This window comes from Euleptes europaea, chromosome 13, assembly GCF_029931775.1.
Source record: "Euleptes europaea isolate rEulEur1 chromosome 13, rEulEur1.hap1, whole genome shotgun sequence".
NCBI lineage: Eukaryota > Metazoa > Chordata > Lepidosauria > Squamata > Sphaerodactylidae > Euleptes > Euleptes europaea.
The window spans coordinates 4,422,150-4,444,971 of NC_079324.1; the positions used below are offsets into that span (position 1 = coordinate 4,422,150).

The 22,822-nt window shown below is 49.9% G+C and overlaps 1 protein-coding gene across 1 annotated transcript in view; it reads left to right on the forward strand.

Moving 5' to 3' along the window:
* The window catches only part of MSN (moesin), a 95,606-nt gene extending 74,422 nt beyond the window's left edge, over window positions 1–21,184 (forward strand). Inside the window, exons 5-13 of the mRNA XM_056859173.1 lie at window positions 3,860–3,943; window positions 5,123–5,269; window positions 5,703–5,799; window positions 7,977–8,140; window positions 9,958–10,088; window positions 10,267–10,427; window positions 11,431–11,523; window positions 18,851–19,084; window positions 20,981–21,184. Of these exons, the coding sequence (XP_056715151.1) occupies window positions 3,860–3,943; window positions 5,123–5,269; window positions 5,703–5,799; window positions 7,977–8,140; window positions 9,958–10,088; window positions 10,267–10,427; window positions 11,431–11,523; window positions 18,851–19,084; window positions 20,981–21,145 (1,276 nt within the window). The 3' untranslated portion in view covers window positions 21,146–21,184. The remainder of the gene's footprint in view (window positions 1–3,859; window positions 3,944–5,122; window positions 5,270–5,702; window positions 5,800–7,976; window positions 8,141–9,957; window positions 10,089–10,266; window positions 10,428–11,430; window positions 11,524–18,850; window positions 19,085–20,980) is intronic.
* Window positions 21,185–22,822: the final 1,638 nt, after the last annotated feature.

The following is a 22,822-nucleotide window of genomic DNA, read 5'->3' on the forward strand; positions in this document are numbered from 1 at the left end:
TAACTTGAGGTGTACCTGTGCCCATGTGAATAATGCTACCGCCTCCAGGTGTAGGGAGGAGGATCTGGTCCCTCCCTGCTTGTTTATGTGCGCTTTTGTCGTGGTATTGTCTGTCCTCACATGATGACCTCGGAGGACTGACGAGAACTTGAGTAGAGCTAGTTTGACCGCTCTCATTTCTAGTAAATTGATGTGAAGTTTGGTCTTGGCTGGGGACCAGCGACCTTGGGTTATGTGTTTGTTGAGGGTGGCTCCCCCATCCCTCCAGACTGGCGTCTGTAAACAGTTGTAATGGCTCGTCGTGAATGTATTGGCTTGCCTTCTGTAGGTTTGACGGGGGAGCCCACCAACATAGGCTCTGCTTTGCCTTCTGGGATATTCGTATAAGCCTATCCCTCTTTTTGGCTATGTCTTTTTGGAACGGCCGTATTAATCACTGGAGTGTTCTCGAGTGGAAACTGGCCCAGGGCACCACCGCTATACAAGCGATCATGAGACCGAGGAGTCTTGCCAGATGCATTAGACGGGCCAACCATGGTCTGATTATGGATGATGCTAGGGTGACAATTTTGTGTATCCGTTCGGGAGGCAAAGAAAGAGAATTCTTCTGAGAATATCTGAACCCCCAGGTGTACCATAGAACGAGCGGGTGTCAAGGAACTCTTGTTGAAGTTGACTATATATCCATGCTCCTGGAGCACCTGTACTACCCTTGTAGCGTGATGGATGGATTGTAGCCTGGATTGGGCACAGATCAGGATGTCGGATGTACCTGGATCCCTTCCTGTCTGAGAGCCGCTATGACCGTTACGAGGATCTGCGTAAAGACTCTCGAGGCGGAAGCCAGGTCGAAGGGCAGGGCCCTGAACTGGAAATGGAATTGACCAGTTGCAAAACGGAGGTACCGTTTGTGTCGTGGATGAATGGGCACTTGGAGGTAGGCCTCGGTTAAGTCTACCGCCATCATGAACGTGCCGGGTTGTAGTGACTCTACGATTGATCATAGGGTTTCCATCCTGAAATGTTTCCATGCTATCTTTTTGTTCATGTACTTGAGGTCCAGGATGGCCCTCCAGTCCCCGTTTTTCTTGGGGATGGTAAAAAAGATAGAGTAGACCCCTTGGCGCATTTCGTGTATGAGTACCTGCTCTATGGCCCTGATCTGGAAGAGATGTTGTATGGCCCTGATTGTTCTGGCACACTTTGAGGGACGTCAGGGAAAGGATAAATTGGTTGTGTGGCTGGTGGGTGAATTCCAGGAGGTAACCCTCTGATAGGATTCTGGAGACCCAGTTGTCCGGGTTGGAGGCTAGCCACCTGGTTCTGAAATACTGAAGCCTCCCCCCGACCCCTGAGGGGTTGATGTCATTGGGTATTTGGTTTGGTGAAGTTGTCACCTTTATCGGTTCTGTTGTGATTTTTGGGATCTTTGAAACCTTCCGCCTCTTCGAAAGGGCTGGGAAGTATTCCAGGATCCCCTCTTGAATTCAGGTCTATACCTAGATTGGACTCTAGAGGAACGAAAGGACAGATAGTTAAAAGACCTCTGTTCCTTTCGGATTTGTCTAGGTATGGCTTGCTTTTTATCCTTGGTTTCCACAAGGATCTTATTCCATTTTTCACCGAATAGTTTTTTCTCTTGAATAGGGTCGGCCATGAGGGTGGTTTTGGCTCTAAAGTCTGCTGGCCAAGCTCTTAGCCAGGGAGCCCTTCCCAGTGATGTGAAAGAGGCCATGGACCGAGCTATGAACGACATGGAGTCTAAGGAGGCATCGGCCATTAAGCTGACTGCACTTAATACTCTTTCCAATCCTCCAACAACTCTGTGGTTCTCCTCGGGAACCAATTGAATGAGTTTTTTGACCCAGAGGTATGAAGCTGTAGCAAATATGGACTTAGCAGCACTGGATTGAATTGCTAGAGCCGAGGCCTCGTGTGCTTTCCTGGCCAGGGAGTCAGATTTTCTGTCCAGCTGGTCGCGTAAGGTCCCCACCCCATCCTCCGGGAATAGACCTGGGTTCTGAAGGTCAGCCACCGGGGCATCTACGAGGGGTACCTTGAACATGAACATGGCGTGTGGTGCAAGAGCGTACAGCTTCTTTATATTAGGTGGCACCTGTTTTGTAGAGGATGGATTAGCCCACTCCTCTCTGACTGTTCTTAAAAAGAGTTCAGGGAAAGGAACCAGGTTATTGGACACTTTGTTTCTGGGAAAGCACTCCTTAACCCCCTGTTTTAGTTTGGGTTTGGATTCCTCTGGGGTGACATCCTCTTCGTTTAAATCCAAAGCCAGGATGGCTTTGGCTAGTAGTCCCTGATAGTCTTCTCCAGTAAATAGTCTGGTAGACTGCTCCTCTGACTGAGAGGACTCTGCCTCTGAGTCGAATTCCCCTTCTTCTCTCTCTTCATCGGAATCTACAGATGATGCTGTGGACTCTTTGATTTGTCTGTGGCTCTATTCCCTTTGATTTCAGTGCAGCCTTAGTTGGCCAGTGAGAGGAGGTAGAAGCCTGTATTCGGAAGGAGGGAGAAGCTTGTGTCTGATTTTGGACTGATTCCTCTTCCCTGTTACTCAGGGAGTGGGAAAGGGAAGTGGAGAGAGACTGCAGGGGACCTGGCCAGGGAAAAGGAGGAATTCTTAATTGGTAAGCCTGAAAGGATTGCCATTGTCTGTGTAGTGCCAGATTAACCAAATCATCTGCCTCCTGCTGGGACAAACACCGATGGCCCGCCACATATACAAGGGAGGGAGAGGGTACGTTACCAACTCCAGGCAGGGAGGCATCCGAAGAACCCGGGAGGGCAGATAGAGCTGCTCTCGCGGCAAGAGTAGAATAGGCGGGAGATTTCTTCCTGGCTTTCTTGGACTTCAAGTTATAGCCGCCCACGGTTTTGAAGCCATACTTCTTCTTTTTGGCCCCCTGTTGCTGCGGCCCGACTTCCTCGCTCTGCAGCGTATTTGCAGAGCTGTCGTTCCCGAAGGGCTCGCTATTGCGGCCGTTGGGGGAATCGGACTCGATGCGGGTAGATTTAACTAGCCCGACTCGGTAGTCCTCTACCGAAAGCAAATCGTCCGCCCGGGGACTAATGGCGTCTGCCATTTTAGATTTCTCAAAAGAACCTCCCAGAGAGAAAAAGGCCACACCGGGAGGGTTGGGAGGGGAGTAGAGGACAGAAGATAGAGTAGGTATGAGGTATAGAATAACAATAGACAGATAGGCCAGAATAGAATATAGTAATTACCCTACACTGACTAAAGCACGGAGCCATGCTGCAGAGCCTGCTTCCCCTTAGAAGGCAGGAGGAAACTGGGCTTCTGCAGGCTGTTTTCCCACCAGGGGGACAGGAAGTTAGATTTTAGTCCTGCCTTCCCCGGATGGAACAAGGAAAACAACCCACTGCTCAAGACGCCCTTCGCCTCAGAGGAGAAATTCTGCTGTGGTTAGTTGCCGACCGAGGTCTCAGAACTGAACCTCAGTCCCAGGGTTCTGTAGGACAACCTTGACGTTTCTCTTGCTAGCATCACCTTGGGAGTTTGAAAGTGAGACAGCGGGAATATGGGAAGATGCAGATGTACGAAGGAGAGAGAGACCCTTTCTCAAAGGACATGTTTTTCCTCACTGATGCTATGCTGTTGTGTGCTTTCCCAGTAGGAAAGCAGTGTAGCAAAGAGAAAAAACTAGACAAGCAGCCTGGAGCATAAGAACGGCTTTGCAAATGAGGGCCATTTGACACAGGATGCTTCTTACAGAGAGTGAATCTCTGCAGGTTTTTTAAAAGTCCACACCAATCCTTAAAGGGCCACAGTTGACCTGTTTGGAAACTATCCCAACTTATTTTTCTGTCCTTTGTTTCCTAGAGTTTTGGAACAACACAAACTCAGTAAAGATCAGTGGGAAGAGAGGATCCAGGTGTGGCATGAAGAACATCGGGGAATGCTCAGGTAAGCCTGAAGCTTGAGGAGCTCTGATGGTGTGCGTTTATGTGCGTTGAGCAGAGTCTTCTGTGATTGCGTGTTGCTGGAATTTAATAACTGAGCATTTGTATGGCTCTGTTTTAAGTGCTCCCAAGATTACAAGAGTGGTTTTGTAATCCTTGTACCAATCCTGTATTCTGCCCATATTATAAATGGGAAGGATTTAGATCAGGAGGGGAGTCACTTTGCTTAAGGCCATCTAGTAAGTCCCATGGACTGAAGCAGGATTTGGAGTTAGAGACTTCCTGGTTTATGGCCACAGTGGTGGAAATTTCATGGAATTTAGTGGCTCTGAAGCCATGCTCTGAATCACTGTCCAAAATCTGTTCGAGAAACAAAGAAGGTAGGGTAGCTGTGTTGGTCTGCAGTGGAAGAGCTAGATTCAAGTCCTGTAGTACCTTAGGGACCAACAAGATTTTGGGGGTAATACGTTTTCAAGATTGAAAGCTTCCTTCATCAGATACGAAGCTTCTTGGCATTGAGAGGATAATATGTGCTATAGAAAATTTGTTTGAAGAAGTAAGGTGGTGTGCGGTGTGTGAAAGGCCCATGAATCAGGAGTGGAGCGTTTGTGTTCCTCAAGGATGCCAGCCATGTTTCCTTGCTCAGGTTCTGCCCCCAAATCTCAGCTGCATAGATATTCAAATCCTGTGGTGAATGTATTAATGCCAACTCAGTATGCTGGCTCATATTAACTAAGTTATTAGTTCTATTGTTATTACCCTCCTGGACAAACCTGAGGAGGAAAAAACTCAGTTCCCAACCTCCAGGGCTGGGCTGGAGGAAAAATCCTCTGTTGCCACCCTCCAGGAATGACCTGGAGAAAAGAGTGTTTGTCAATCTCAAGGGCTTCTCTAGACTGAGGTGGCTTATATTAACTGGCCATTTTCCTTGTATGGAACTATCTGCAACTCTGCATTACAGGTGCTGAACAGCTTTTAGCAATCCTAATTGCCACCTTTTTATAGGTCTTTTGAATGTTCAGCACGTAGTCTGTTCTTTGCAATCCCTAACAGCATTCCTGTAGTATGCTGGTAGTATTATCCCCATATTGCCAGGGGCTTGCTAGAACGGCTAATGTTCTCCTTTGTGAATCCTGCAGGACTATGAAATCTAAACACTTTTTTAAAAATGTGTGTGCTTTAGGGAAGACGCTATCTTGGAGTATCTGAAAATTGCGCAAGATCTGGAGATGTACGGTGTGAATTACTTCAGTATTAAGAACAAGAAGGGCTCTGAACTCTGGCTGGGAGTAGATGCCCTCGGACTCAACATTTATGAGCAGAATGACAGGTAACCAGAGCAACCGAGGCCTTCTTGTATCTGCTGCATCAGGCTGTCTCTTTCTAGTGCAACATTCTGTGCCTAGCAGTGCCTGGTCTCTGGAAGCTCACAAGCGCAATGGCCCTCCTATGGTGGTACATTCTCAGTCCTTGGCATTCGCAGGTATTCTGCTTCAGAACCTGGTGGTTCCATTGAGCTGTTAAGGCTCACAGACCAAGCCTATATGGGGGTGGCGGGAATTGGTGGTGTTAATCCTCCGCTATCCTAGGGAAGATCTTCTTCACACTTGAGAGAAAACCCGTGTCTTCTCCCATGGCCAATTCTGATTAATCGCTTTGTCCTGATTCCTTCCTATAGTTCTTATTCAGGCTCCTGAGTTGGGGACCAGATCTTTCCTCTGAGATAAGGAACTGTGCATTTCTTTCTTCTTCACTTTTTGCAGGTTAACACCAAAAATAGGATTCCCTTGGAGTGAGATCAGAAATATATCATTCAATGATAAGAAGTTTGTTATCAAGCCAATCGACAAGAAAGCACCAGTAAGACTTTTGTTATATCTTAGACTTCATCCTTTTCCTATTTATCTTGATGATCTTTTGCGTTTTCATCTTGCCCTTTCTCTAAGGAGCTCAGGGCAGGGTACATGATTCTCCCTTCCTCAACTTCATGTCACAACAACCCTGTAATATAGGGGTCCCCAATGTGGTACCCATGGACATCATGATGCCCATTGACAACTTTTCTGGTGCCTGCCAAGTGTTTTTAGGAAGTGGGTGGGGCCAGGTGGGGCTTTTGCCCAGCAGGGTTTCTTTTTGTCAATTGAGATTTGATTAGCAGTGCAAAAAAAATTTTAAATGTTGCTTTGGCAACAGCTGCCACCACAGCACAAGGATATTCACTGTGTGACTGAAGGTAAGCTGTGATGACCATTGTGTGGCAGGCTCCGCCCCCTGTAGATGTCTCTGCCCCTGTGGCGGCCATTGTGTGGCAGGCTCTGCCCCCTGTGGCGACCATGGTGTGGCAGGCTCCGCCCCCTGTGGCGGCCATGGTGTGGCAGACTCCGCCCCCTGTGGCGGCCATGGTGTGGCAGGCTCTGCCCCCTGTGGCGGCCATGGTGTGGCAGGCTCCGCCCCCTGTGGCGGCCATGGTGTGGCTGTGCCCACCGTGCCGTGTCAGAATTCGTAAGGTGCCTAAAGGCTCAGAAAGGTTGGGTCCCCTGGGTGAGGCGGAAGGAGAGAATGACTGGCCCGGGGTCATCCAGTAAGCTTCATGGTGGAGTGGGGACTTGAACTTGGACCTCTTTGGTCCTAACACGTCACTCCAACCACTATACTACAGATTATGGCAGATTATGTTGTCAGAAAAGAGTGGTGCTGCTCGGCTGGGGGGAACTGTGTGGTTACAGTTGTCCCCACATGTTCCCAACACTAGAGCATCACGGACTGGCTGCAGAGCTGCTGGCTTCAGGAGGAAGGTGGGCATTTTGAAGTATCACCTGTGGCTGTTGCAGTTTATCAGCCCAAAACTCCATTTTTGCAGTTAACACCTCCCCGTGTTTCTGAGCATGCTCAGCTTGCATGAGCCCCGCACTGCGGCTCCAGAACACCCACTGCTGCAGTCGTCTTGCTTGTGGGCTTCCTAGAGGCACCTGGTCGGCCAATGTGTGAACAGACTGCTGGACTTGATGGGCCTTGGTCTGATCCAACAGGGCTTTCCTTACGTTCAGTCAGTTATCGCACCCCAAAATAGAGGGATGCTGTCCTGCCATTTGCAGAATAGTTGGGTCCCCACTAGGGGGCGTTTCATTCTGGAAGGTTGCAGTTCCAGTCCGGTAAATGTCTGTGTTTGTCCAGATGCTGAGTGTTATCTGCCAAGCATCTGTCTTGTCCTGGGCGAAGGGCTGAACCCTGGGCTCGGAGCCATGAATTTATCTACGCTTTCCCCCCCCCCCCCCAATACCAGGTGGAGTACGTGCTCTGTGTTGGGATTTTTCCTTTCTCATCCATCTTTAGTAACCCTGCATTTTGGACCGCACGGGCTTGCCTTTGCTTGCTGCTTAGAGTCACCACGAGCAGAGTGCCATGTTCTAGCTCAGCTGCTTGGCACTTGGCGTCCGGGCTCAGCTCAGAGGGCTGCACTTGGCATCCGGGCTCAGCTCAGAGGGCTGCAGATGCTTCCAGAGCCCCGGGGATTCAAGGCCCTATGCGTTGCAGTGGGGGCTCCCTGCAGTTCTCCCTCCCTTTTGGAGGGTGGGGGGCATGAGTCTGACTTGCTCCATGATGTCTTCCAACGGTGCCTTTTGCTGACTGGTAGAAATCCAGTCCTACCAAAAAAGCTGTTTGGATCTGCTGTTTTAATCTGGATTCTTGTATCAGGGCGTTTTAATCTGGATTCTTGTATCTGGCTGGATTTTATGGATGTTTGTTTTGCACGCAACTTTCAGAGTGTCTGAGCAGACATATGGTGTTAGCCTGGAAAGTTTTTTTCTTACTGGTCACCTCTAGAGATTTCAGCTTTGGACAGCTCTCCCGTTTTGCAGCTTTCTGGTCTCTCTTCTTAAGCAAAAGATTGCTGGAGGCCTGTTGGCCTACCAGGTGTAAAAAAAGTTAAAGGGGGGGGGGGAGATTAGCCTAGGCCCGCAACTCTTCAAAAAAGGGGAAGCATCTGAGTGCCTGAATAGTCTTAAGCCTGTACCGCCCCTCCTTTTTTTGCAAAGGACTTCGTCTTCTATGCTCCACGGCTCAGGATTAACAAGCGCATCCTGGCTCTGTGTATGGGCAACCATGAGCTCTACATGCGCCGGCGCAAACCAGACACCATCGAAGTGCAGCAAATGAAGGCCCAGGCCCGGGAGGAGAAGCATCAGAAGCAGATGGAGAGGTGGGTCCAGCTGAGCCTTGGGTGAAGTTTCCCCAAGAGGAACCGTGCGGAATAATTTCCGGCTGGTGCTCAGTCATGTAGCCGTCTGTTCTGTGGACTGCCTGTGCTGTGGCTGGAGGCCGGTGGTGGTGGGACTGAACGTTCGTAAAATTGTGCAGCTGAAGTGTGTGAGGAGGTGAGTTGTTGGCTGCCGCTGCCCAGAGACCACTCTGGGTATGAGCAAGCTGTGGGGGAAGCGGAATCTGCTGCTTGCAGCCCTTCTTTAGGAGGAGGGGAGTGGCTGCCGTCACCCTTCTCAAAGTGATCCTGCAAGGAAAGTGGTTGTTAATTGTTAGCATGGTGGTGGAAAGGGCCGTCAAGTCGCAGCTGGTTTATGGTGATCCTGTAGGGTTTTCAGGCAAGAGACATTCAGAAGTGGTTTTGCCATTGCCTGCCTCTGTGTAGCAACCCTGGACTTCCTTGGTGGTCTCCCATCCAAGTACTAACGAGGCCCAACCCTGCTTTGAGACATGATGAGATTAGGCTAGCCTGGGCCAGCCAGCTAGCTCAGGGCAACTGTACGCATTCATGGTGCAAATTCAAGCATGCAGGTTGAGTATCCCTCATCCGGAAATCCAAAATCCAAACTTTTTTTTGAGCCAAACTGCCCCTGGGACAAGCCCAGGGGTCCGGCAAGAGCCCAGCAACCCCTTGACACGACCAAGAGCCAGCACTTACCCCCCGTGAGCCACCTGCGCCAGTCTGCCAGGCTACAGGAGAGGCCAAGAGCAACCGGAGGCACCGCCCTCCCAGCCGAGGATGGCCGGCAGCCACAGAACGCCCGTCCTCAAGCCGGGGCTTTGGAAGAAGGAGAAGGGCAAGGCTGCATGTAAAGCTGGCCCTGCCGCCAATCACCTGAGTCTCCAGCTGATGGGTGTTGGGCGGGCAGTCGAGGCAGGTGGACAGGGCCCACGGGTGAGCCTTGTAGAGGGTGGAGCCAGGAAGGAGGCTGAGGAGAGCTCACGCTGGAGCAGGTGGCAGCCGAGAAAGGAGGAGAGAGGCAAGCTCACTGTGTTTTTTACTGCTGTATTCCAAAATCCAAAAAAAAATCCCTTATCCGAAATGCTTCTGGTCCCAAGCATTTCAGATAAGGGATACTCAACCTGTATATGCTTCCTTTGGGCATCTTGAGAAGTAATAGCTGTGGAGGCAACTGGTTGGGGTGGACATGGGGAAGGATGGTTTCTAGGCAGCTGGGAAATGCTCCCCTCCTCCTTACAAGTGTGTCTTCTGCATAAAGGCCTCCAAACTGTGCCAAGTTTTACCAAGCTGCCTCGAGCAATTAAGCCACTCTGTTGTTGGATGACCCACAGAGGAGGAGGCATTGAAAGCCCCCCCCCCAATTACCAAGACATGAGCAGTGGTGATATCTGACATGTGGGGGAGGGGGAGGAGTAGGGAAGCCTTGATGAGAAGCCCCTCAAGTGCCCAAAGAACCTGCTCTCATCCCAGAGTCATGGCTGGTTGGGCAAGGGGAGAGGCAGGATGCCCAGAGGCAGCAGGATGCCTTCCCCTTCTGGGAGTGTGGAGGCGATCCTTCCATCTTTTAATACAGGCAAAAAAAACTGTACTCTGGATGGAAGACATTTGGGAAATGCTTGACATGCTCTGTACACTCAGCAGAATGTGCAGCTTTTGGCGAGCACAACAGAGCTCAAGTAAAAGACCTTGGCAGGAGGGCACCAGATCAGCCGGGAGTTTCTTTTAAGGGGGGCAGTGAGTTCTGTCAGCCAGATCACTTCCTGTGTAATGTTCGATGTCCCCCACACACACTTTAGAGCCTTGCTGGAGAATGAGAAGAAAAAGAGAGAAATCGCCGAGAAGGAGAAGGAGAAGATTGAGCGCGAAAAGGAAGAGCTGATGGAGCGACTCCGGCAGATAGAGGAACAAACCAAGAAGGCTCAGCTAGGTAGGGGGCAGATTTCCCAGGCAGCAGCGTTGCCAGAGGGCTCTTGCAGGCGCGCAAATGCTCCTGAGCTGGTGCTGTGGGGATGAGCCGTTGCCTCTGGGGCTGGTTGGGGTGGGTCTGGTTCGAGGTCTCTGCTTGGAGAGTCCAGAAGGCAGCTATGTCGGTTCTTTCCCTTTAGAACTGGAAGAGCAGACCCGCCGAGCGCTCGAGTTGGAGCAGGAAAGGAAACGAGCTCAGGAGGAAGCAGAGAAGCTGGCGAAAGACCGGAAGGAGGCAGAGGAGGCCAAGGAAGCCCTGCTGAAGGCATCCCATGACCAGAAGAAGACCCAGGAACAGCTGGTATGCTGGCCGGCCCTCACCTCTGCAGAGGGTTCTGCTCAGCAGAACAGAAGCCAGAGAAAAATTCAGGGAATTTGCCCCTGAACTGTGATAGTGGAAGAAAGGGGAGACTGAGAGATCAAGGGAGGGGAGTTAGAGTAGATGCCAAAGGATCTTATTTGGGCCTGTGGGGCTAAGGGCCTGTGGGTGGGATTCAGACACATGATGGTGGCTGGCATTGCACGGAAAACACACCCGCCTGCTTTCCACAGATTCTGCATTATCCCAGCAGCTGTGGCCGGCAGCAGCTCCCCAGGGAGCTGGTTATTTGCAGCTGTATCATCCAAGATCATTGGGATGGGAAGTGCTGAGGCTGGGAGCCGGTGCTGTGCCCCGGTGCGTTGGTCCCGTCTGCTCCCCTGCGTAGAGTCTTCCTGAGTTCTTGATAGGCTGCTGGCAGCCCTGCCACCATTCAGGCAGTGGTAGGCGTCTGCCCAGGGGGCCGGCTGCTTCCAGCGCATCAGGTGCTTTTTCTCAGGCTTTGAATCGCAGCAAGGTGCAAAGCATCTGAATTGAATGTTGAGTATGCTCTAGATGGGGGTAGGATCCTGGATTGTGTTTCCAGAACATTAGAAGGGGAGAGGAGGGGCCCTGTATTCCAAGAAATCTCCGTCTCTGGGAGGCACAGGCAGCTCTGCTGGTACCCATGGGAATGGCAGACGAGACTCGGTAAATATGTTGCCTTCATCTGCTGCAAAACATGCCTCCTAGGAAGGGGTGTTGTTTGGGGAGGGGTGTGAATGGACACAGACACACACTCACAGGCGTGAGAGACCTCGAGCAGAACTCCCAGTACCTTTGCTAAGAGGCCATTCCCAAGGCACGTGACCTACATAACAAAACTGCTATAGGTTCATAGTGTCAGTTCCACCTGAGATTACAGCTGGGATACAGAAAATCAGAAGGGTCACCTGTTGTTGTTTAAACTTCTTGCCACCCACAATTTGCTCTTTTGCTTTTTCAGGCTGCTGAAATGTCAGAGCTCACCAACAGGATCTCACAGCTGGAAATGGCCCGGCAGAGGAAGGAGAGCGAAGCTATGGAGTGGCAGCAGAAAGTGAGTGGGGCTTTTCTCTCCTTTCCTCCCCTTTGCCATCCCCAAAAGCCTCTTGGCCTCCTGCGTCATGGCAACCACAGAGCAGTTTCTAAATGGCTGCACCTATTAGTTACAGAGGAGAGGGAGAACCAGTGTGCGAGTTGGCTGTTGGTGTGATTTTGCACGTGCGCTTACCAATCCCATGATTTCTGATGTACACCATGTTCTCCTGCATGCCTCCCAATGCAAGCTGATCTGCTTTTTAGTAGCATGTTACTTGCATTTATAAAAACAATTGTCCCAAGCACGCATGCATGCCCCTGTGTGGATATTATGGAGCCCCACACAGATTGCACCAAACATTATGGGCTTTTGCAATCTTATGGGGCCAGAGAAATGGCTAGCTTGGCCCAGAGGAACTTTAGTCTCCCTTCCCACACACACCTAGGGGGCCCCTATGTAAAAGTCCCCCGTCTCTTCATTTGGAGGCAGTTCTTACCTACCACAGACAAGTGGTCATTTATGAGCCCTCGGTTTTAGTAAGAAGCCTTTGTCTCTCCTATTTTTGTTATGAATGGTCTTGCATGTACAGCCTGTGCCTATGTGGGAGGTGTGGGGCTAAATCAGGAATAAAACTTTCAAGAATTTATTTAACTCAAAACCCTCCATCGTGCAGAACAATGCAATAGAGTTCAATGTTGTTGAATAGCTGGGGTGGGTATAGCAGTGAACAAAAAACCTGCAACTGATAAGCCCTCTTTGTTCATTTAAACCATCCTTGCGTGCTTGCTTGCAAACTTTGGCTGGGCCAAAATTTATTGCTCTTCCATTCCACCAAGGTACTGCCAAATCACTCATCTTGTAAAATGAATTAATGTTCCAACAGATTGGAAAACAGAGTAAACCAGAACATAACTTGCCGTTTGAAAGATATAGCCCTACAATAACAATACAATTAAAGCAATAATAGCAATTATTCTTTCCCCTGATTTCCCCTGTCACTCATTAACCATTCATACACATAATTGTCAGTTACCTTGTACCAGGTGACGACAGCCCATCCTATCTTCCTGAGGTCCACAGCAAAACAAGTTGACGCTTCCCGTCCTGCTTACTCTTCTCTCCTGCTTGTCGAAACCAGCCAGTTCTGAGCGGTTACAAGCGTGTTTGTCAGGGAGGCCAGAGATACAGCCTGTAAATACTTCAGCGCGGCAAAATAAGGTCCCCTAAGAAATGTGTGACAAAGGGGACTTGCTGTGTGGCAGCATTTGGTCTAGAACAGCCAGTTTTGGAAAGGTAGCATCCATCAACTCCTAAAGCATACAGCAGTAGAAATGAGCAAGAATTCAGTAGCACCTTAAAGACTAACAAAAATATTTTCTAGCAGGGTATGAGCTTTCGTGAGCCACAGCTCACTTCTTCAGATACAGCTAGAATGTAAATCCATCTGTCTTTAAGTAGAGGAGAGTGAATTCAGACAAGCATTAGTATGTAAATGTTAACAGTATGTAAATGTGAATAGCAGGCGTGATGGGATTAGGTGTGGTATGCAGAAGAGTCTTTGATGTCCAGGGGAGAGATGGGTGTGGAGAAATCAGCATTGGTAATGAGCCATGAATGCAAGGTCTGTATTCAGCCCAGGTAAATGCATTGTCTTTAGTTTGAATATCAACTGTAATTCAGCAGTTTCTCTTTCCAATCTCCCTTTGAAATTCCTGCTACTCTTAAATCTGCAACAGAATGTCCTGGAAGGTTGAAATGTTCTCCCACTGGTTTTTGAATATTGTGGTTTCTGATGTCAGACTTATGTCCATTTAATCTTTGTCTAAGAGACTGACCTGTTTGTCCAATGTAGAATGTGGAAGGGCATTGCTGGCATGTGATGGCATAAATCATATTAGAAGATGAGCAGGAGTATGAACCTGAGATAGTATGGCTGACATTGGTGGGTCCAGAGATGATGTTCCTAGAATCTATATGAGGGCAAAGTTGGCACCTTGGTTTGTTGCAGGCCTTGGTGCCAGAGTCCATGTTCCTGTTAAGTAGTTTATCATCAGAGGTGAAAAGTTGTTTTAGGTTAGCCGGCTGTCTGTAAGCAAGAAAGGGACGCCCCCGCCCCCCCAGTGCTTCAACGAGGGAAGTGTCACAATCCAGCATTGGTTGTAGGTCCTTAATAATACGTTGGACTGGTTTTAGTTGGGAGCTATAAGTGACAACCAGAGGTGTTCTGTTGTCATTCTCTCTGGGCTTATCTTGTAGTAAGTTGTGCCTGGGTATCATTCTGGCCTTCTCAATCATCTTTCTCACCATATCAGCAGGATATTGTAGTTGCAAAAATGTTTGCTGTAGGTCTCAAGTGTGTATCTCTGTCTGAAGGATTGGAGCAGATGCGACTATAGCGTAGGGCTTGGCTATAGACAATGGATTGTCTGATATGGTTGGGGTGGTGGCTGGACGCATGTAGATACGTTTGCCGATCCGTCGGTTTCCGGTACAATGTGGTGCTTGTGTGTCCCCCGTGGATCCGTACTGTGGTGTCTAGGAAGTTAATTTCTTGTTCGGAGTAATTCATAGTTAGATTGATGGTGGGGTGGAAGTCGTTGAAAACCTGGGGGGTCCCGCTGCATGTACGCCCAATACAGGATGTTGGGGTGCAGTCCCTCCCGAAAACATTGTAATTGGGTAGCTTCACTCCAATCCGTAATCTTGCTTGCAAGCCGTTGAAATTCGCTAGCATATTCTCGAACGGAAGACGCCCCTTGGCGTAGTTGCAAAATAGCGGCTTTAGCCTTCTCCCCCCTGAAAGGGTCATCAAAGCGCCTCTGCAGAGCTCGCATAAAGTCATTCAAACTCCATACGGATCGAGCCCGGAGATCAAACTGTTGAATCATCCACTCTGCCGCCGGGCCTTCTAGGAGGAACGAGACAAACCGGGCTCGACTGTCCTCCATTGGAAATGTATGTCCCTGTTCTCTCATGAAGCTATCCACTTGATGCACGAAATAGGGCAGATTCTCAGCAGTGCCATTAAAAGTCACTCTCAAGTCTCTATGCAGAGGAAAATGCTGGGGCACGGGTTGTGGCCACAGCTGCAAGGGCACCACTGGTAGCGCAGGCCCCCCGCCTCCGGGCGGCGGTACTACTGGCTGCCCCGGCACCACAGGCGGAGGTACCACTGGCCGTGGGGGCACCACCAGTGGTGGTACTCCTGATGGCGCCTGCTGCGGTTGTGGCAGGGATACCACCGGTGGCGGTACTCCTGGAGTTGGTTGAGCAACCGTAACAGGTTGCGTGGGTACGGGAGCGGGGTGGTGCCGAGTCAGTTGCCACTGTCCAAAGTTGCCACTGTCCACAACACATCCATTTGATCCTGCAAGCTGGCCATTCGCTCTTTGAGGTCCCGATTCTGAATCCGTAAACGTTGGACCTCGTCCCCCGCACCACCAGCCCGCCACCTGTGAGAAAAGGTGAATTCAGATTAGAGTCCTAATGTAAGCTCTGTGTTCGTTGACAAACCCATAAACAGACTTCATAGGCAGGAAATCCTAAGAAAGCTGGTTTATTGGGAAATACAACAATTTGCAGAAGCCATAAAACTTAGAAGGACTCTAATGGGGATGCAGGCTACAGAGGATCGTATATAAAGAACAAAAGCTACAAAGTCAGGCCACCCCTAGTTGTTAGGGCAACCATTCAGTTCTCACGGAAGTTAGACTACACACACAGCTCTTGAAACATTAGCATAACAGTAGCGACCTTGGGTTAGCACCTGGCTAAACCACAATACTCCGTTCTCAGGCCAAACCAGTCCTGGTTTGTACTGGTTTGTACTGGTTTGTACTTGTAATATCAGGGTATCAGCACTTGTTTCAATATCATTTGCAAATTACTTGGTCTAACCACGAACCTAATCGCTGAGTATTATTCAGAGAGCCGTGGTTAAAATTTCTGTCACAGAAAAAGTTATACACAGTTAATTCTATTGGTTTTGAGGCTATCAGACTCCCTTCTTTCTAATTACTGCGTGGCAGAATTTTGTGACCGTGAGGAAAACAGTCGGGTTCCTGTCTTCCAGCAAAATTTTTACCATTTTGCCTTTGAAAGGATTAGAATGATTGTCGTAGCCAGGGTACTTGTGTTGAATGAGGGGCCATATTAAGTACATTCTGGCTTCCCTGTAAAATTCACAATGTAGGAGAATATGTTCCATTGGCTCGACAACCATGTCAGGGCAGGGGCACAAACGCCTGTCCAAAGGTTGCGCTTGGAACCTTCCTGATAGAAGGGCCCCTCGGAAGGCATTGAACCAAACTCTAGAAAAGGCCCACCGCAACTTAGTTAGAGTAATAGAGGACAGATATGGAGCCATAGAGATTCCTGTCCATGACTTTAGGGGCCTATAGAAATCTGGCAGAAGAGCTGTTTCGGTCTGCAGGCCAATGTCGGTAAGGCGTTGGTGTGCCACTGCCTTCGCTTTTCTAAGACCTAGCTCCAGTAGTTGCTCGGGGTCAAGACCTATTGTATGTAATTTATTGATTATTGTCAGCCCTTGGCCCACAGAACCAGAAATCACCACAAAGTCATATAGAGTCCAAGCAAATGGCTTTTACTGGTCAATTAGGCATACAGTGCAAACGAATAAAATGACAGCTATGAGAGACTCACTAGCTGGGAGATAATATAAAGCAGAAAAGGCGGGCGATTACAAGCATAGGCTGAATACAGTTTCCCAGGAGCTGAGTTCCCAGGCCTAGGTATGCGACCTTGAGGGCCAGACAGTACAGCGCAGAGACAGAGGCAATAACGAAACCGAGATAGCAGCCTGACAATTATCCTATCTCCCAATGGAAAGCCTTTCCTTCCCTGAAAGCCCCCATAGCCTCTCTTCTCCTCCTACTTCCCCCTTTCCTCTCCTCTCCACCCACCCACCCACCTTTATCTCCTCCTTCCCATCTTCAGTTTTTCCTCCTTCCCTACCGCCAGCAGCCTATCCCTGTGAAAAGCCTGGCAGAATTTGTGCACTGCCAGCTGCCAGGCCAGAGCCCAGTTGCATGGTGAGGAGCCTGCGAAGACTTGCGAGGGCACTTCAGTTCCCCCTGTATCCCCCTCCTCATATCATTTCCTCTTTTTCTTCTCCTGGCAGTCCCCATATCCCCGCCTTCACCTTCGGTCTTCCAAGTGCGGGCACACGCTCTGGGGACTGTGCTTGCGCAGGCCTGCGACCAGGGGTTTTTTCAAACCTCTGGGGCTGGGGGCTAGGGGGCGCAGGGGGCGCAGAGAGGCGGAGCCGTGTAGGCGATCCCACCTGAACCACCACGTGCTCCCGGCGTGCTGCGCCCCCCCTCGCCGTCAGTTCCTTCCCCCCACCCCCGCTATCGGAGTCAGTCGCAACCTAGCTGAGCTCTGTGAGTTGCTTTTCATTGCCTCTCAAAGGAACTTTTTCTCTGCAAAAATTGTGAGTTTCTCCTCTTCTCTCTCGAACGGCGAATGAGCCCCTGTCCTCTCCATTTTCTTCAATGTGACTCAGAGGAGTTTATTTAAGAAACGCACTTGGTGTAGTGCTAAACTTACCCAGACTGATGAGCAGGAGCTCTGCCTGGGAGAAGGGCACAATGTGGCCACTTGTAAAGCTTGCCAAGAATTTACTACCAAGGCAAGAAATGACAGAGCAGCAAAGTTAAAAGCTGCATCGTGGCAACAAGCCCTAGGGTTGGTGGAAGTCCAGGCAAAATCTGCCTCGGAACTGACCTGGCCCTCGAAGGGATCTTTGGCGGCCTCGGCTTTACACAATGGATCTACAGGTGAGAGAAGAAGCATCAGTAGGCAAAGCGGTGCTTCAGTCTTTGTTTGCGTGAATTGGAGAGCTCGTCCCACCCTCCTGGCAAGTGGCTTGGGGTGGTCCCCAATGTGGGACTGCGCTTGAAGACCGAAGATGAAAACAGAGTTGCACTTACCTGTAACTGGGGTCTTCAGTGCAGGCACACATCCCTCCTCCTGCCCCACTGTGAGCTCTCTGTCCTGCTGACGCCGACGGCTCAGGGGAAACTGAGGGCGAGGGGGGTGCAGCACGCCGGGAGCACGTGGTGGTTCAGCTACACAGCTCCAGCTCGCTGCACCCTCTAGCAGCTAAAGCGTGAAGAAACCTCCAGTAGCAGGCCTGCACAAGCACAGTCCCCAGGGTGTGCCTGCGCTTGAGGACCTCGATGGACAGTAGTTACAGGTAAGTGCAACTCTGTTTTCCCCTGCTTCCTTCTCTTCTTCTGAACTACCAACCAACCTACCTTTTGTCTCCTCCTCATCTTCAGCTATATTTATTATTTATTCACTACATTTGTACCCCATCTTTGTCCACACTGTGGACCCAAAGCAGCTTGCATCATTCTCTTCCGTTTTATCTTCACAACAACCTTGAGAGGTAGGTTAGGCTGAGAGTGTAAGACTGGCCCAAGTTCTTCCAGCAAGTTTTTATGTCATAGTGGGGATTTGAAATTGGGTCTCCCAAATCCTCATCTGAAACTCTACACAATACACCATACTGGCTTTAACCAGGTGGCGGCTGTTGAACAGTGGCACGCAGCCAATCTTGGATAAGCCATGTAAATCATGTGGCAAATTGCCTGGTGATTGCTGCCCGGTCTGATTCTTCCCTCAAAGGCCAAAAGAGCCCTTCCACCTGCCTTTTTCTGACAGAAACCAAGGATTCAACTGGCAATACTGTTGTGGATGCCTAACAACAGCCACGGAAAAGACATTTGTTTCTTACAGGTGCTACTTCTATTATTTTTAGGGTGGGAGAACCCCAAATGTATGCTTTTATTATTATTAAGATTTAATATTTTTCTGCAAACCTGGGTCTTTTCTCAGGTTTGTACAAAGATCTGTCTTGTCTGTTAATGGCTCCAGTCTCCAGATTTAAATATCCACAGAAATGGCCATGCTGATCCTACCAGCTTTTCTGTTGATGAAAGACTCTTGAAGAGGAAATGCTGGGGGTCATTATATGTGGGATGGGGGCTGCAGTAAAGAGACAAACTGGGCAAGAGTCTTGTTCCAGAGGAAAAACTGGCAGGGTCCAAGGAAGAGTCTTTGGTAATTTGGCTTTTTCATTATTGTCACTGTTGCTCACCTACTTAAGCATGCATCATGATGCTTAGTGCACAACGTGTCATAGCACTGGAGAACCAGCAAAAATGCTCATGAATTTTAGGGCTTGTGATGTGGTGATAACCCTTACTGTTGGTATTTTGTCCTCTGGCGATGAATATGTATGGAAGAAGCAGGCAAATCCACTCATGAAAACATCCTTGAGTCACTAACTTGCTCGTGGGATGTTATCCTTTCTTTGCAGGCCCAAATGGTTCAAGAAGACCTAGAAAGGACCAAAGAGGAGCTGAAGACCGCCACAAGCACCCCTCATGTTCCTGAGCCCATGCAGTCCGAGAACGAGCATGACGATGAGCAGGATGAGAACACAGCCGAGGCCAGCGCTGAGCTGAGGGCTCATGCCTCTGTCAAGGACCGCAGTGAGGAGCAACGGACCACGGAGGCAGAGAAGAATGAACGGGTTCAGAAACACTTGAAGGTAAGGGGGGTTGGGGGAGGGGAGGGGATGTGGAGAGACCTGCCTTCCTGCAGGGCTCACGTACAGATCACAAAAGTGGCTTTCCTCAGAAGTGGCAGCCACCATCTCCCCCCTCACACACACACACACACACACACACACACACACACAAACACACACACACAGTATGGTGGGAGTATCAGAACTTTGAAAGCTGCAGGGTTCTTTTCAGCAAGGTTTGTTGCATAGTCTGACTTTGAAAAGAATCTGCAAGCTATCCAGGCCACAAAGCCTGTGGCCTGGCCTAGGCCTTTTATAGCTGTTGAAACCATGTAATGAGCACTGGCCGCTTTGCCTCGTGTATGTGTGGAAAAGACCCCAGCAAAATTATCTCTTGGCTCATCAGTACAAATTTCCAGTACTCCAGAAACTGAGGAAGTGTTGGAGGTCATCTCTGCAACTGCCCCATCTCTGTTGCTCTCATGTATTCAGTACACCCCCCCTCCCATTTTATTTCAGAGGAAAACATGTCCTGGCTGTTAGACAACTGGGGAGGGTGGTGTCGCACGAGGCCCTGCTCTGTAGGAAAGGCTGCGCTCCCAGGGGGGCTGCCTCTCCTTGTCCAAAGCCTTTGAAAAAGCCCCTGCCGGCTGCTTTGCTTCTGAGATGACCAGCACATTCTGTGGGGACCTTTTTATCCAAGGAGCCGAAGGGAATGGACCTCGACAGCCGGCCTGGGGCTGCCTTCGTGCAGATCCCCTGTTTCTTGAAAGCAACACAAAGAGTGACCCAGGGAGGAAAATGCAAAATAAACTGACTGGTGCCAGAGAAATCCAGACAGGTTTCTGAAGCTTCCCCAAAGAAGCATATGTCTGTTCAGAATAGAATCACCATCCTTCCGTCCCTCTCGTGGCCCTAACACACCTAGGAAGGATGACTGAGAATATCACGCGTGGGAAATCCCACACAGGACTGAGGTTTTTGGGTGCGGGGTAGAGGGTTTTTTAGACTTCAGCCAGCATGACTGGCTGAAGACCGCATTCAGCGAAGACCTCCTTCTGCCCCTGGTGTGCTTCTCCAGGCTCTGCCATGGTCATTGCTGCACCGGGTGGAGTGGCTGTGTGAATTGATGGGAAAAGGGAAAGGCATGAGGGCATAGACTCTGCCTAGGCATCCTTCCCATACCCACCTCTCACCTGACTGACCAGAGACCGGTGGTGGGATTCTTTTATGAGGAGGGGATAAGAATGACCCTAGAAGCAGCCGTGGTTGGTAGGTGAACATTCAACACAGTGCGTAGGCTGACTGTGTTGGCAGTCCTGACTGCAGAGCGCTGCCTTTTGTGGTGTGGGTGGGGCCATCTCAAGCAGAAGCAGCCCTGCAGGTCGCAGCTTGCCAGGGATGGAGCTTGCGTGTGTGCCCTGGACCTGGCCGTGGATATCTTGCACCCGTGTGCTCCATTCCACTTGTTTGTAACTTTAAAAAATGTTTGTATCCCACATTTCTCCCATGCTGGGGACTTAAAGCAGCCTGCAAAATGAAACAAACATAAAACGGCAGTTTACAAAATCATGTGTCACTCTGCAGCCCCCAAACCCCCATACAAACTCTGAGCAGATGATGAGCGACAGGGGTGCCCCATGCTGGTGATGGTTCCTTGGTTGCAGCACACACAGGTGAGGGGACAGGAGCCCCCTCTCCCTCTGGTCCTTCAGGTCATGCCTTTAGCCATGCCCAGATCGGGAGTTACCTGCAGAAGGTACAGGAGACATGTTCAGCCCAGGGCTTATTCAGCTGCATTGTTCACAGTTTCCTCCCTCCTTGCACTTCTGACCCCTCCCATGCTTTAAATTACACTTGGAACATACTGAAAGGGCCACGCCTCTCCTTCTTTCTCTCTTCTCCCCCTCTCGACAGGCTCTTACGTCTGAACTGGCCAACGCCCGGGACGACACGAAGAAGACAGCCAACGACATGATCCATGCCGAGAACATGAGGCAGGGCCGCGACAAGTACAAGACCCTGCGCCAGATCCGGCAGGGCAACACCAAGCAGCGCATCGATGAATTTGAGTCCATGTAACCGGCCCTGCTCCCACGGTTCCCATTCTCTCCGACCCCCTTCCTTTTCCCTCGCTACTCATGTGTAACTGTTATGCTGGAACTATTACAGAGGAACGGTCCCAGTCAGTCGGGAGAGTTCTGTGCTGTTGCCGCCATTCAGCGTAGGACCAAACATGTCACTTGTGCCTTCTTTGCCAGTTTCTGATGGCGGAGAGATTTTTCACTCCCCGCGGGCTAAGCAGAAATCCCCCATTCTGGGCAGCGTTCTGATGCCTCGTTTGGGGCACCAGCGACTCACACACACACCCTAGCCCCGTCTCATTTGGATGGCTACAATAGTGTTGCCCTAGTTTAGGTTCTCTGCTTTTCAGAGGAGAATAGTTTTGACATTAAATGGCAGTCAGATTTAACAGAAATGGCTTCAACATAGAATATAGCATTTGTGCCTTTTCCCCAAAGACCAAAGTTGTTCATGACTTCCCAGGGTTCCCCAGGCCAGCCTGAGCCTCCGTGTCTTTTTGGTGACTTGTCTGTGCCACTAAGAGGCCGGATTCCTTCAGCCACCTTTTCTGGGTTGATCTAGTTATGCCCTTGGGAACATCTTGCTGCAAAGTAACATTTTTTCATGTCCATGAGTAGGGAAGTTTTGTACAGCTGCAGAGATTTGTGTCCATTCATCTTGCCAACATAGAGTATTTTTCATAGGGGGTTGTTCCCTGGGAAGGGAGAGACAAAATTTCACAACTAGCCTTTTTGGGGAGAGATTCCAGCACCCGCCAGACCTGCTGAGGTTGCCATACAGAGAATTCATTCCCTCTTAGGGAAGTGTGAACTTTTATAAAGAGGTCTTGTTGATTTGGATGGCCAACACCGCTCTTCCCTTTCCCTCGCTAGGCCATTTGTCTTGGATTTAAAACTGGTTTTGTTTTCCACAGCCTGGTAGCTTCTTGCCTTGGAGTGCCTTTTGCTCTTCCTTGAATAGGAATCCATGGCTGTGTTTTTAAAGGATAACTACTAACGATGGAAGATTGACAGGCTGGAGTTGCTTGGCTGCCGGCCTTTCGGGTGCAATTCTGTTTTCCCAGGACAGCTGGCCTTTCATTCCTGCTCTGGCTGTGACTCGGGGCCACCTCTGCTCATTGGAGGAAGAGTCTGGTTTGGCCAGGGCTGTGTTAGGCACGGCTGTGGACCTCCTTGGAAGAAAATGGGGAAAGGCAGACAGTCTAGGAAGCCCGCCTCTCTTTAGCTAAAATGAGTCCCATTCCGGGGGGAGGTCCTCTGCTCTCCTGATCCCTCGTTGCCCTTGATTTAAGCCTCTGTAAACTCACTGCACAGAACTGAAAGCTGCCTGCAGTGGTAGGAAGTGGCGCATGGCCAAAAAACAGCAACGGGCGTCCCAAACCATCTCTTATATAAGCAATACAATGTCCTCTCCAAAGATGCAAAGTCTCAGCATCCAACCTGTTTGTTCACATACTCACAATCCTTCTCTGTCATAGATGCAATGTGCCTTTAGGAAATGAGGGTGTGGTCAGCCTCTCCTGAAAATATGCAGCCCCGCTGCTTTGAGTCCTTTCGCTTTTTCAAGTGAAAGCTTTCCATGAAACGTGTCAGAACCAATTTACGTCCTCTTTACTGAAAAGTTTCTGGCATTGAGTAGATATGGTTTTCCCTCTCATTACTGAGTGAACAAATT